Below are 12669 nucleotides of genomic sequence, written 5' to 3' on the forward strand. Positions count from 1 at the left end.
TGCAGAAGTTTTTTTTTTTCTTTTTGTGAGGGTATTTCAATCCCTTCACACTTTCCCAAAACATGAATTGTTTATGATTTATTTATGTGCCTTGTTTGCCCGTGTGTTTGACTGAGTGTGTGTGATTGTTGGCCCCTCTGTGTTTGTGGTGACCTGTCCAGGAGGCACTCTGCATTCACCACCACAAACCCAGAATTCGATCAAGTGATATAGAAGATGGATGGTTGGACATTAAAAATTAAATCACACAGCATATTTCAGCAAGAATCTGCAGTAAAAGCAAGCAACCTTTTTGCCGGCCAAAGAAAACTGTGAAGGCAGGCACATAGAAATCAGTTTGGTAACCCTGAAAAAAACTGCTTTGAGCTGTGGTGGCATACTGGATAGCGCATTTCACATTTCATTGAGAACACACTGAAAAAGAAAAACAAATTCTGTATTTGGCCTTGGTATGACCTATTCAGAAACGGTTGAAAGAAAGGTTCAATGATATCAATTTTCCCTGAAGACACAGACACAAAACAGTCTATTGGTGTGAAGCTACACAGGAAGAAGCTAAAAGGTTAAACTGTGAAGGTGTTTTTTTTTTTTTTTTTTTTTTTTGCCATTCGAAACAATAAAACTTTTTCCATCTCGCTGCGTGAGAGTCAATCCCAGCTGACTGTGAGTCAAGATAAAACACAAGCCGCAGGTCCATCACAGGTCAACAAGTTCATCTTTATATAACCATTCAAACCACAAATAAAACGCTTTTTTAAAAATATGTAAATATTGAACTGAATGCTGGCTGACACCTCATTTCACCTGAACTTTCATTTCCCCAACTGTCAGTGACACTTTTTTTTTTTTTTTTTTTTTTTTTTGCAAAAAGCATCACAAGCTTGACTTGTCTTCCTATCAGGATGTGATCTAATTATTTTCATAGCAATTGAAAAGTCTGGAAACACTGAAATTTACAGCTAATAAGAATAAGCTGATTTAACACCAGCTAAGGAGGCTGTTTTGATGATATACTTTAGATTATTGGTGGAGGTGTGCCACGATAATCTTGAATTGCATCAGTCCTCCTGACAGCAATGCGAAAGATGCTCAGCTGTGTGCAACAATAACTTGTATCCATGGTAACCGTGATGTATGAGCAATGCTGCAATATCCGAAAGTTGTGTTGCCTGTACTGTATTCGGTCGTTCACTGACTAAAAAAAGAAAAAAAATTAAACCAGAAAACTGAAGGGCTGTCTGTATTTTTTGCCAAAATTTATTGTCCATGTAATAAATGACATGGTGAATGTCACCGTAAATCACTAAAACAAGATTTCAAGATTTTTGTGTTTCTTCACTCGCTTTAAAATGCACCGTTAAAGACTCTCTCATCACATAGGTTAGCCTTTCCCGTGCAGCATGCCGTGTCCTTCATCCACAATGGTTGCAAATATGTAATGCGGATTACAGCTAGTTTCAGTTTCAGTACAACCGACATAAAAATGTTCTAAAGCTCTGCTGTGCGTGAGGACAGACTCAGAAACAAGAGAGGGGGCGTCCTTGAGGACAGGAATAGGAGGACGCCCTCTCATATAATGGTTTCGACAAAGGATAAATGAGTGGAGTGGACCCGCTCGGAGGACAGTGAGGACAGGTAAAGGACGGGACACGCAGCACTGGCATCACTCTGGCCTGCCTGCAGACTCAACTCCGTCTCTTGCTGCTTGCTGCTCGGTTCTGATGAAGTCCCTAACCGGATTTTTCCAATATATACAGTCCCAATAAATCCATCTCTGTGGGATATTCAACTGGCATTATTCTTGTCTTTCCTCTGGAAACGAGACGTCCAATCTGCGCCCGTCACCATTGTCTCCCCACCAGACAGCCCAGTGAATGAACGCTCCAGGCCAAATCCCACTTCCATAGGCAGACCATTGCCCGCAGATACACTCGGCTCTAATTAGGCAGACCGCTGGACGCGTTGCTGGGGGAAATCTCTCTGCACAGACTTATCATCTAGTGGCAGCTTTGCAGATTTAAGTCTTTTCATCTAGTTTGTGTGCCTGTGTGTAAGCCGGCGCCGGGGGAGCGGGAAGATATCGTGGCTGTGTTTGACGATTCAGCGATGAACTAATTCCCCACTTTTGTGGCACAAAGCAAAAGAAAAAATGTGCATGTGTGAATGCGTGTGTCCGTGCTGCAACATGTTGCACGGCCGAGCACTTCCAGAGCGTACAGTGTGCTTCAGATCTGCACAACTTGCTGAGGTTTCCCCAGAGACCTGCGTCATCAGCACCGAGGTTATTTCCTGTAGTTGAAGAGCAGCATGACTCTTTTCCTGTTCTCTGTGTGTGTGTGTGTGTGTGTGTGTGTGTGTGTGTGTGTGTGTGTGTGTGTGTTCAGAAGACGGTTTGTCCCCACACAGATCCAGTTTCTTCTTTATAGGACACACAAGCAAAAGGCACTTTCTTCAGATTAAATTCTCATATTTTGGCCCATTTCCTGTGTCTGATCTTGACCTATGATCATTCAAACTGCAGGACTTATCAGTGACTGTAAATAATATAGTTTTCACATTCAGTCTCACATTATGGATTACGAACACTATCTGTAGGCATAACCTGACAGTCCCAGTTTTAATTGACATAAACATTAGGGAAGTAAAAAACAAAACGTGAAGAAATCTTCCCCCGCACGCAAGAAATCTGGAAATAACAAATGCAAATAGTGCCGCAACTAAATCTATGAAACCGACAGTTTTGAGTCTCCTCTCCTTCTCTGAGCGAAGAGCTGTTACCTGCTGCCTCTCCTGAATCATCTCTACCCTCGTCTTCTGTGTCCCCGGGGACGCTCTGCATCGCAGCCCCTTCCAGCAGCTCCCTGCAAACAACAAAAACATTGTCTTATTCTGTTTTTCTTTCTTTTCCCCTCCACTCCATCTCAGTGGAGCTATTACTCTGCCTAACTCTGCATACGACCCGGGGGCGATGGGAGGCGGAACACATTGGCCGCCGATGATAATGCTGCTCCACAGAGGAGAGCTCTGCGAGCTGCGGCTCTCCGGTGGTGGTGGGTTTTGCAGCTATTTGGTTTTGTTGTAGTACAGCGGAATGGGCAAGAGTAATGCTCTCTTTGTGGCCTGTTTCGTATGCTGTTATTACATTAGGCATTAGCCCACACAAGACAGAAGATCACACATGCATTTGTGCCATGCAGCTAGCTCACCCACCGAGCAGCTTGGAAAGATTAATGTAAAGGTTCTACCACAAATTTGCATATATCTTCAACCTGTCATTTCAGAGGCTTTTGGAATTTCACTCCTGATTTAAGCAAACTATTTTTTTATCGAAAACAAAAGGATGTTCAGTGCAACAAGGTATGCAACTTCATTATGATTAGTTGTGATGCATGTTTTCATTTAGATTTTATAGGTTTCATAAATGGTATATTGGTGTGCACCAGCTTCATTGTTTACTGTGACCACCTTTTTCACAGAAGTGACGATTTGTTTTTTTTAGCCGGATGAAACTCAGAGTTTTTTAGAGTTCAGCGATCGTAACCATCATGAACAACTGGGTATTCAACCACAATATCAACACAGCAGTTGCTCCAGAAGAAACCGCCAAATTTCGGGACCTTCATCCTTGGAAAGCTGAGAAATCCCATGAAGCTCCAAAAGAATATGTGATGTATTAGAAACAGTGTTGTTGGGCAAGTTATTTTGAAAAAGTAATCCGTTAAGGTTTACTAGTTACTTCTTCAAAAAAATAAGTGTGTACTGAGTAACAATATTGTCACTAATTATTTTATTTAAAAAAAAACATGTTTAAATATCTTAAAGAATTTGGATCCCTTCTTAAGATGCATGTTCTGTTATTTATTATAAAGCCGAATACACGATTAATGAAATAAATGGACACTTGACTGAATAAATTACAGTCAGGAAACACTATATTCATCTGAATTATTGAAATGTTGCCGTGTGATCAGACAAAACACCAATCAATTTCATTTATAAATGAAAAATAAAATGCAATAGATGTATGTCAATAATGTCTGTGCTTCCATTTAAGTTTTCCTTTGAATGATCAGTGCTCAGTATCTCAGCACTTTCCATCAATATGGCCCCTGCTTTAAATGACATCATCATCTAAATTGACCTAGATATGCAAATTATTGTTTATTCAAATTAGGCAATGACATCATCAGTTAGAACTTTCCTGACTGGACTTGGCAACAATGTATCAGTTTTAAAGCCACAATGTTTTTTTTTTACAAATCATAATAAATTGTATCATATTCACTTTAATTACAAGCATTCATTATAAATATTGTCATTATTTCACATTATGCACTTTCATTTAAATTATTATGACACTGTAATATGTGTAACACAACTCACTATTCAATTCAGTTCAGCTTTATTTATATAGTGCCAAGTACAACACAGTCATTCCTATAAATTTTTAGATTTCTACACTTCATTTAAAAGCTGCCTTTGAATGATCAGGGTGCTCTACGGCTGTATCGCTGTCATGTCATGTGATGCATTTTGCACCAATAAGGTTCCTTCTTTCTGTACACAAACCTGATTGTCCGGTTATACAGGTGTGTGTTCATATTGTGTTGGGAGTGGGCCACAGCAGGCAGCAGGCTGGTACAGCTCCAAATGGGCTACAATTTGACACACACTAAAAAAACAACTAAATCCCACAGGACTCCTGCTGCATGATAGGTTTTATTCCCCAGCCAAACTGGCTCTTATCCCGACTTTTGTTCACAGATTAATCTGCTGTTTTTTTGGCAAAGATCAAACAGCAGAGCCATCTTTGAGGGGTGTATGTGGCTGAGGTGAGGCAATCATCTTTGAAGTTATCTGGTCTGACAGAAAGAACTTTCTGCTACAGAAAAGCACATTTTCTGTTTTTCATCCATTCGCTCTTATACAGAATGTGACAATGACATGGATTGAAGCTTATTAAATGTTATTACATTGTTTACAATCTGTGTGAACTATAACAGTCTTGTATCACCATGCTTTAGGGTTTCTGACCATGGTCCAAATACATGGATTTGAGGTTAACTTGTTTCTTAAAATTACTCTCAGGTGCCAATTTAAGTGAATGTTTGTTGCTGTGTTTACCCTAATGGAGTGGAACTGGTCAAGAGAACATATACACTCACTGATTCATACTGTCATGATACAAAAATGTACAATTAATCTTTCTTTGGTGTATTTCAAAATAGTAATAAAAAAACATATAAGAGGTATTCACCAAAAGATTTTCAAAAAAGTTGAAGCAGAGAGTAAAACATAAAATGGCAGACCTTCTAAGTATCTGGAGAAAAGTTTCAATGAAACTAAAGTAAATAAATAAATAAATAAATAAATAAATAAAATAATAATAAGCCTACACAAGACTGTATATCCTGGTACTTAAACGAAAATAGGAGCAACCATGGCACACATAAGGTGGCATGGTAAATGGATATGTGTAAATCACTAAATCAATTCTTTTAAACTTTACATTTTACCAAATGTCTGTGACTTCCTGAACAAGGATGGTGAGCTGCTGTGAGATGGATTATTCAGTCTTTTACTATTAAAACAAACCAAACGCAGCACAAAAATGAAAAAAAAGTTGACATTATTCTTTGGCGTTACATCATGTTCACTTTAGACGGGAGGAAAAGCCTGAACGACACACAGCACGGGGAACAAAGAGCAACTACGCCTCCTAGTGGCCTAAATTTAGTCTGCAGGATGCAAAAACTGGTTTTTTACATAACACAGAGTAAATAAATGGTTTTAATCTGGGGGGTATTTCCATTTTTAAAAATTCACGAAAGAAGAAAAAATAGAAAAGACAAAGAATCAATAGACATAAAAGTGAATCCAAACATTTTCCCGTGGTCTTTAGTGGCCTCGTATCACATAAAATTATTTCTTTTTTATCTGTGCCATTGTGAGAGGGGAAAAATAGTTTGGAAATTATCACCGCAGGCTTTAAAAGTTGCAGTTGGTTAGGTTTACTAAAACAATTAAAAATAGAAAGTAGCTTTTTGTGAACTTTCAATGTATGTTAAATATAAAGCACTCTAAACATTATTCTTGTGCAAAGCCAAAAACAAATATATTGATCCAGAAAGTGTAGCACCCACAGAAAATCCTAACAATGCCCGAACATTACATGCTCAACAAGTCAGCTCAAGTAAAGGAGACGTCCACTGGAAACAGACAAAAAAAAAAATCCACATCTTGACCTATCATTTTGATATTAATAGCCACAATTTTGACTTTACTGGTACTTCACAAGGAAAGTAAAGCGATGTGGAAGATGGCCCTCATGCCTTGCAGATATCCCTGAAGTATTGGGAGCCTTTCTGTCTTGAGTTTTCATGTTCTCCCTGTGCATGGGCTTTTTTTGGATTCCTCCCAGGCTCATAAATGCGCACTTTGGGTTAACTGGTGACAAGAGATGCAACTTTATGTCTGTTCACTTTCTCTTTGACTTCTTCAGATAATAATACGTGCGTGTGCGTGTGTGTGAGTGTGTGTGTCGGGGGACTTCACTGTGGTTTGTGTGGCTGAACTTTCCAAGAGGTGGGAGTATTCAAACCTCCGTCCATCACTTCCCTTATTTAAATACAGCAACCAAAACTTGGGGTGGGGTTGAAATGTTTTGATCAAAGCTACATACTTTGACAAGAAAATAATTGCATTGCCGCAGATTTCAGTACAATGTTTTGGTCTTTTTCATTGTTGTCTTTTGATCTGCTGATTGGAATTTTATTACAAGCAGTAAAATAAACTGAACCAATGTCTGTTATGTATGTTTGCGCATGCGCAGTCCCAGTGCCCAGTGGACTGAGAGAATCGATGGCTTCGAACGGCAGCACAGTCCTGGTCCGATTCATCGCTTTTATTCTATTCTTCTACTTGTCACAGTAAGTTTTGTTCAGCAGGAGATATGACTATAATCCAGAGGACTCGCTGGTGTGTGTGTGAATGAATGTGTGTGTGTGTGTGTTTGTGTGACTTTTTTCACGTTGCGGGGCGTTTGTTTTACTCGGTCCTGTTTTACGCGATTAAATTTAATTTAGAATTCGAACTATCTCGGCATTATTTCTGGATTGTAGTTTGAGGTTAATAATTTTGAAAGGCAATAATTTGTTTGTTTTTTTCTATATATTTATATTAAAAAAATTCCCTCGAAAACGTTTTGTGATCGGTGGGGAAACAAACTAGGGGGGGGAAACAAAACTCGTCGTAACATCTGAGTTTGAGTTTGACATTGTTAATTATCCTAAATTCTACGTATCCGCGTGTACATTCTTTAATGTCTTAGTGTTTACTGAAATCTTCAGCTGTCGTCTTACTTTCACTTTCGTTTTCTCCTGTTTTTCAGCGGTCACTCCTTTTCTAAGGATGAAGTGAAGCAGCTGAGTCCACTGAGAGAAATAATCCGTAACAGGAGGCAAGTGTGTTTGGACGGCACCTACGAGCATGAAGGCAGAACCTGCTGTCAGTGTGCTGCTGGTAGGTTAAAGCTGTGAGCCGCGTCTCTGTTCATGCATGTCTACATTTGTGTACCTAAAGAAATTGCTCAAGCAGATTTGCATATCCACGGAACTTCTTTAAGATAACTTCATTTAATAATTATGGGTTGTAAAGGAAGTGAAATAACTCCTGATTTAGATTATTACTGCTTTATTTATTTATTTATTGCTACCTAATATCACCATTCACATGATACATGAGAGAGAGTTGTTTCCAAGGAATTATGTGTGTATACTGTGCATGCCTTAGATTGTATTGACTATGGATCATATATCACTCTCACTTCACTATTTCAGTATTAAATCATACCAGATTGTAACAAGCAAGCAGTGAGAAGCAGAAAATTATGGAAAAATGATGAAAAACATTAAAATTTATCTACTTCTGATATGCTGGTTTTTGAAACCAGAATTGTACAAGTGATGTTTAAAAAAAACTTACAAAATGCAAGAAATATTAAAATGCTGTAAGATGTGTCTTTCGTTGAAAATTTCTTCTTCCTCTCATGTATGTATACTTGTAGGTCAATACCTCAAGGAGCATTGCACGTCAAGTCCAGATGATGGAAAATGCGAGTTTTGCCAGACCGGCACGTTTAACAGTCATCCTAACCACCTTGAGTCCTGCCGGCCCTGCACATCATGCTCCCAACCCAACGGTAAAAATATAAGAACAAATTACAATTAGAAACCTTTTTTCCTAGTTAGTTGATTTAATGATTATCTGTCTTGTGAAAGTAGCACAGACCACTTGACTGAATTGTATTGCTTTGCAACAAGCTTAACACCTGAGCCCTCCTGAGATGGGTTTATCAGTTCTTTTAATAATGGCAGTTCGTCTGTTATCCTTTCAGCTAATTTGGAAGTTGCTGAGGAGTGTACCAAAGCCAGAGACACAAAGTGTCGATGTAAGCAGGATCACTACTGCAGCAGTAACACAGGGAACTGTGAAATCTGCCATCCCTGTACAGTGTAAGTTCTGCTCCTTCACGTGAAACCTCGCCGACCCTGCTCTCAAGTTTACTGAGATGGTTCTTTTGTGCTGGTGCAGAATGTTTCATGGACGTTGTGATATACTCTCTCTGACTTTATTTTCTAAAGTTGCAGTTGCTAGTCCTCATCTCTTATTGATATATATATTTTTTTGTTCAAGGTGTTCTTCAGTCGGCGTTAAGGAAGCCTGCACTCCCACTAGTGACACAGTCTGCCAAGAACCTAAAGGTTTGGAATACTTCAGCCTTATTCAATGAGCAATAAATCATTATGGCCTTATTATGAGGCACACTATAAAAAAAAACCCCTTGAATTCCTTGACTCTAACCAGAGTCCTAAACTTTTTCAGCTCAGACTGCCTCTGAAAAGAGCTATGGATCCCGTTTTTGATCAGTCAACGCTTTACAGTATAGCCAGCAACTGGTGAACACATCCACATTGACATATACAAATCTAATTTTTAAAACTTCAGACCTGGCAAAACCTGGATACCCCTACTGATCCCTGGTGTACCCATCAGGCTGGCACCCTTTGGTTTAAACAAGAAGGATTTTATGCTCTTTCCACTACCCAAAACCGAAAGATGTATCTCCACAATGTATGCACTCCAACTGAGACTCGTTGAAGTTGTTTGATGTGTCCTATTGATGTGTTTGCCACATGATTCACGAATGAAAATCTCATAAGGCTGTTCACTTCCTGTTTGTCACAGGAAGTAACACAGGTGCAGTCGTGGGCTCTGTAGTCGGAGTATTGGTAGTGGTGGCAGTCCTCGCAGTGGGCTTTGTCCTCTGGAGAAGAAGACAAGCAGGTGAGTACTTCTGTGACTATAACCACAGGGCTCATCTTTAAAAATTACTGGGCACTGTGAGGTCAATTTCACTGCATATTTATTTATTCATGGAGTATGTTCATATTTTTTGTCATAAGCGAGAAATCCACAGCCATCAAGTGGAAGTACAACTAATGGAAACAGACATGACGAGGTGAGTTATTCTGTCTGACTTGCTCCGACCCATTATGAGATGTTTAACTTTGACTTTCCATAAGAAAGTCACATCAACATGAATAATAAATGCTTCTCTGTTTCTTCTCTAATTTTGGTAAAGCTGCCCCTTTATATAGGAGGGACAGGTTAGTCTGAAACAAGTCTGTGCTTGTGTGCGTCGTCATGCCAGTGTTGCTGTAAATTTCGGAAAAACTGTTTATCTCAATCTGGATTTGAAAGTTAACCATTCTTGTATTTCTGCTTCACAGGAGAAGAAGCCGCTTAATGGTATGAAACACAAAACATGATCCAAAAAAACAGTTTTCCTATTTAAAAAGCGCATTCCTCTGTGTTTTGGATTGACAAAGAATTAGTAACATTGTTATTAATGTTTGAATGGGACTCTTTTGCTGTGAAGTTTCATTTTAAAAGATCAGTAAAGATGTGATTAATGTGAGAATTTCTTGCAGTGACCTCCTTTTTTCCATGTTTTTCTTCAAAGCAGTTCCAGACGTGGACATTCAGCCTTCACTGCCACAAATTGCTGAAGAGCTTGGATGGAAGGACATGAAAGATTTAGCGATGAAAGTCGGGATCCAGAATGCTGCTATTGACGCTTGTCAACTGGACCACCCAAATGACAGTCAGGAGCAGACACTCCACCTGCTGAGGAAGTGGGTGGAGAGGCAAGGAAGGGATTCACCAAGTAAGCTGGTCCAGATGCTTTGTGATCTTGGCAAAAAAGCCAAAGCAGAGAAGATCGTGGACATTTTGCATAGTAACAAACCTGCTGCAATGAGCTAATATGTTAAGGACCCCTGCGATCTGATGAAAGATGCAGCCAGTTTTTAGTGTGTGTGTGTGTGTGTGTGTGTGTGTGTGTGTGTGTGTGTGTGTGTGTGTGTGTGTGTGTGTTTTGTTTTTTTTTTCTTTTACAAAACAAGCATCACTCCAACAAGACGTGTTAATTTTCAGTCAGTAGTCCAATGAGACTTCACGTAAACTGCACATTGGATAGCAGATGTGTCAGGCAGTGTCATCACATTGTCCTTCATGCAGTGTTTTGAGAAAAATGGTAGAGGGGAAGCACAACTTTGGGCCACATCGAGCAAAGAAGCTTAGTGTCTGATCAGACGATGAACAAGGAGAAACAATTCTATCTTCAGTAGTAGTGGGCTTGAAGATAAAAATGGATGTGGGATCACGTTTCAAACAGCCAACAAACGGCAGAGCATCCAGGAACTAATTTTGCTTTATAGAAATTGGCGCAGCAATCTGATCACTTTATGCAGTGCTCATGTAAATGGGAGAGTCTGATTAAAAAGTATTCCATCAGAGGGCCAAAGGGGGAAAAAAAAAACTGACCTTGAAAATGCTACTGTCGCGTGATTTGTTTTAAATACCAATATCGGAAGGCTGTTGATCACTTTGATTGATGAGATTAGTGAGGGAAGATATTTCCCTTGTGGTACACAGTCTCCCATATCACACTGGTCATTCAAAGTGTCGAAAAAAGGTTGAATATTCCTTGTGAAGCACTATTTTGTGTGCTCTCTATTTAAGGAATCTGATGTGATAGCAGGTGTTGCCAGTGGCAGCTGGTGGTAAATTTGTGAGGTGAGGCACCTCACCACTCTTCAATTTCTCCAGTAGTGTTAACGTAGTAGTGTGAGTGTTAGCGTAAATGCAGTATGTTTACAAACCAAATAGCCATGGATAATCTAATAGGAGCCTCAAGCACTGGTTGGTTTAATGTGATGGCCTTCATTTATATTAATCAGTGATTGGTGGAATTATGACTAAAAAGCACCCCAAACTATTTATCTGATATTTTTTTGTAGATTGTTTATAGAAAACTCTTTCTATTTCTGGATCTCGGGGATGGAGGGTCTCTCTTTGACCTTGGGCAACTTCTTTTGGAAAGCTGCCACTCTGTGTTAGATGCTGTTTAGTTCACCTGCTGTTACTCTCATCTGAAAAGTAATAGAAATGCCAAATTTCCATTACTTTACACTCACCCCATACTGCCTCGCACAAAGCGGGAGATGTGGCCACTCTACTGCAATGGCTGTTGAAAACAGAGTTAGGCCTTTGTCAATTGTGGTTCAGCCAACTTCTATGCCGCTTTATTTTGTTCAGAGTCGTGGTGGTGAGTGCGGATTGCATTTCTTATTTATACCACACAAGATGTTTACATGAAATGAATAAATTGTGGATGTGAGTGCCAGATTTTGTTTATATATAAAGTCTTTTAAGGAATTTTGTAAAAATGTAAAAGTGGGTGTTAAGACATATTGAATGATGACTGTGATTTACAGAGGACTGAATTTAACTGCTACTTAATTCATTGAGTTATAATCTCTGAGTGTATCTGTCAAACCGTCTTTGAGTCACTCTGCATGCACTAAATTATGTCTCCGTTTGTGTAGCAACATAATTGTGTTGGGTAAATTTAGAAGAAAATCTATGTTTTGAGGAATCATTTTTTCCCAACAGCTTGTATATTGTGCAAATAGTCTTTAATAAATTAAGGACAAATGAAAGTGTCAGATGGGATTTTGTTCCTTATTTCTTGTGGTCCACTTTAATTGCTGACACTCGTTCAAGTTCATCTGTTCTTAACTTCAGAGAAGAGAACCCCAAAGTATTTTCCAAAAATACTGTTAAACACACTTAGTGCCAGCATAACACTGAAATAGTAGGAAGCCTTTCCTTCCCCTTTTATTTTCCTATGATGGTGTTCTGTTTTTCTTTCTGTTTTTCTTGTTCTTTTTCACTGAAAGAAAATGTGCAGCATATGTTACTGTAACACATTGGGATGGCCTTGTATAAATTTCTATTTAAAACCAATTAAAGTTTAAAAAACACCCCACACTAATAGACTATTAAATAGCGTCAATATTATTCGGATTTCACTAATCTGCATCTCTCTTCTATACTATGCTCTCTCACTCCCTGCTGTAGCCCCCACCACCTGTAGTCCCCCCCTCCCCCTTTAAAAGGAATGTTCCTTCTAATAGGAATTACCTGGTATATGAGGAACGTTTGGGTTTGTATATATAAAAGTGCTGTGTTGTGAAATGGCTGTTGTTCATATTACAAAGTCATAATTTCAGTGAAAGTGCACAATGTCAAATATTTACATTA

The 12669-nt window shown here is 39.0% G+C and overlaps 1 protein-coding gene across 2 annotated transcripts; it reads left to right on the forward strand.

Moving 5' to 3' along the window:
* Positions 1-6844: 6844 nt before the first annotated feature.
* fas (Fas cell surface death receptor) lies at positions 6845-11007 on the forward strand. Of its 2 annotated transcripts, none has more exons than XM_030106747.1 (9): positions 6845-6929; positions 7391-7521; positions 8066-8200; positions 8396-8513; positions 8695-8762; positions 9247-9345; positions 9465-9520; positions 9792-9810; positions 10025-11007. In XM_030106747.1, the coding sequence occupies exons 1-9, from the start codon at positions 6862-6864 to the stop codon at positions 10324-10326; spliced, it is 996 nt and encodes a 331-aa protein (XP_029962607.1). In that variant the 5' UTR covers positions 6845-6861; the 3' UTR covers positions 10327-11007. The 2 variants fall into 2 exon arrangements, with proteins under 2 accessions (XP_029962607.1, XP_029962608.1); XM_030106748.1 differs by having other exon boundaries at positions 10028-11007.
* Positions 11008-12669: the final 1662 nt, after the last annotated feature.

This window comes from Salarias fasciatus, chromosome 13 (assembly GCF_902148845.1).
Source record: "Salarias fasciatus chromosome 13, fSalaFa1.1, whole genome shotgun sequence".
In the NCBI taxonomy this organism is placed as follows: domain Eukaryota; kingdom Metazoa; phylum Chordata; class Actinopteri; order Blenniiformes; family Blenniidae; genus Salarias; species Salarias fasciatus.

What these genes read in the sequence shown, in the direction of transcription:
- fas (XM_030106747.1), top strand. Translation starts at nt 6,862, where the DNA reads ATGGCTTCGAACGGCAGCACAGTCCTGGTCCGATTCATCGCTTTTATT. An exon ending in CTGCTGTCAGTGTGCTGCTG is followed by an intron (nt 7,522 to 8,065) that starts GTAGGTTAAAGC and finishes GTATACTTGTAG; the next exon opens with GTCAATACCTCAAGGAGCAT. An exon ending in ATCTGCCATCCCTGTACAGT is followed by an intron (nt 8,514 to 8,694) that starts GTAAGTTCTGCT and finishes TTTTTGTTCAAG; the next exon opens with GTGTTCTTCAGTCGGCGTTA.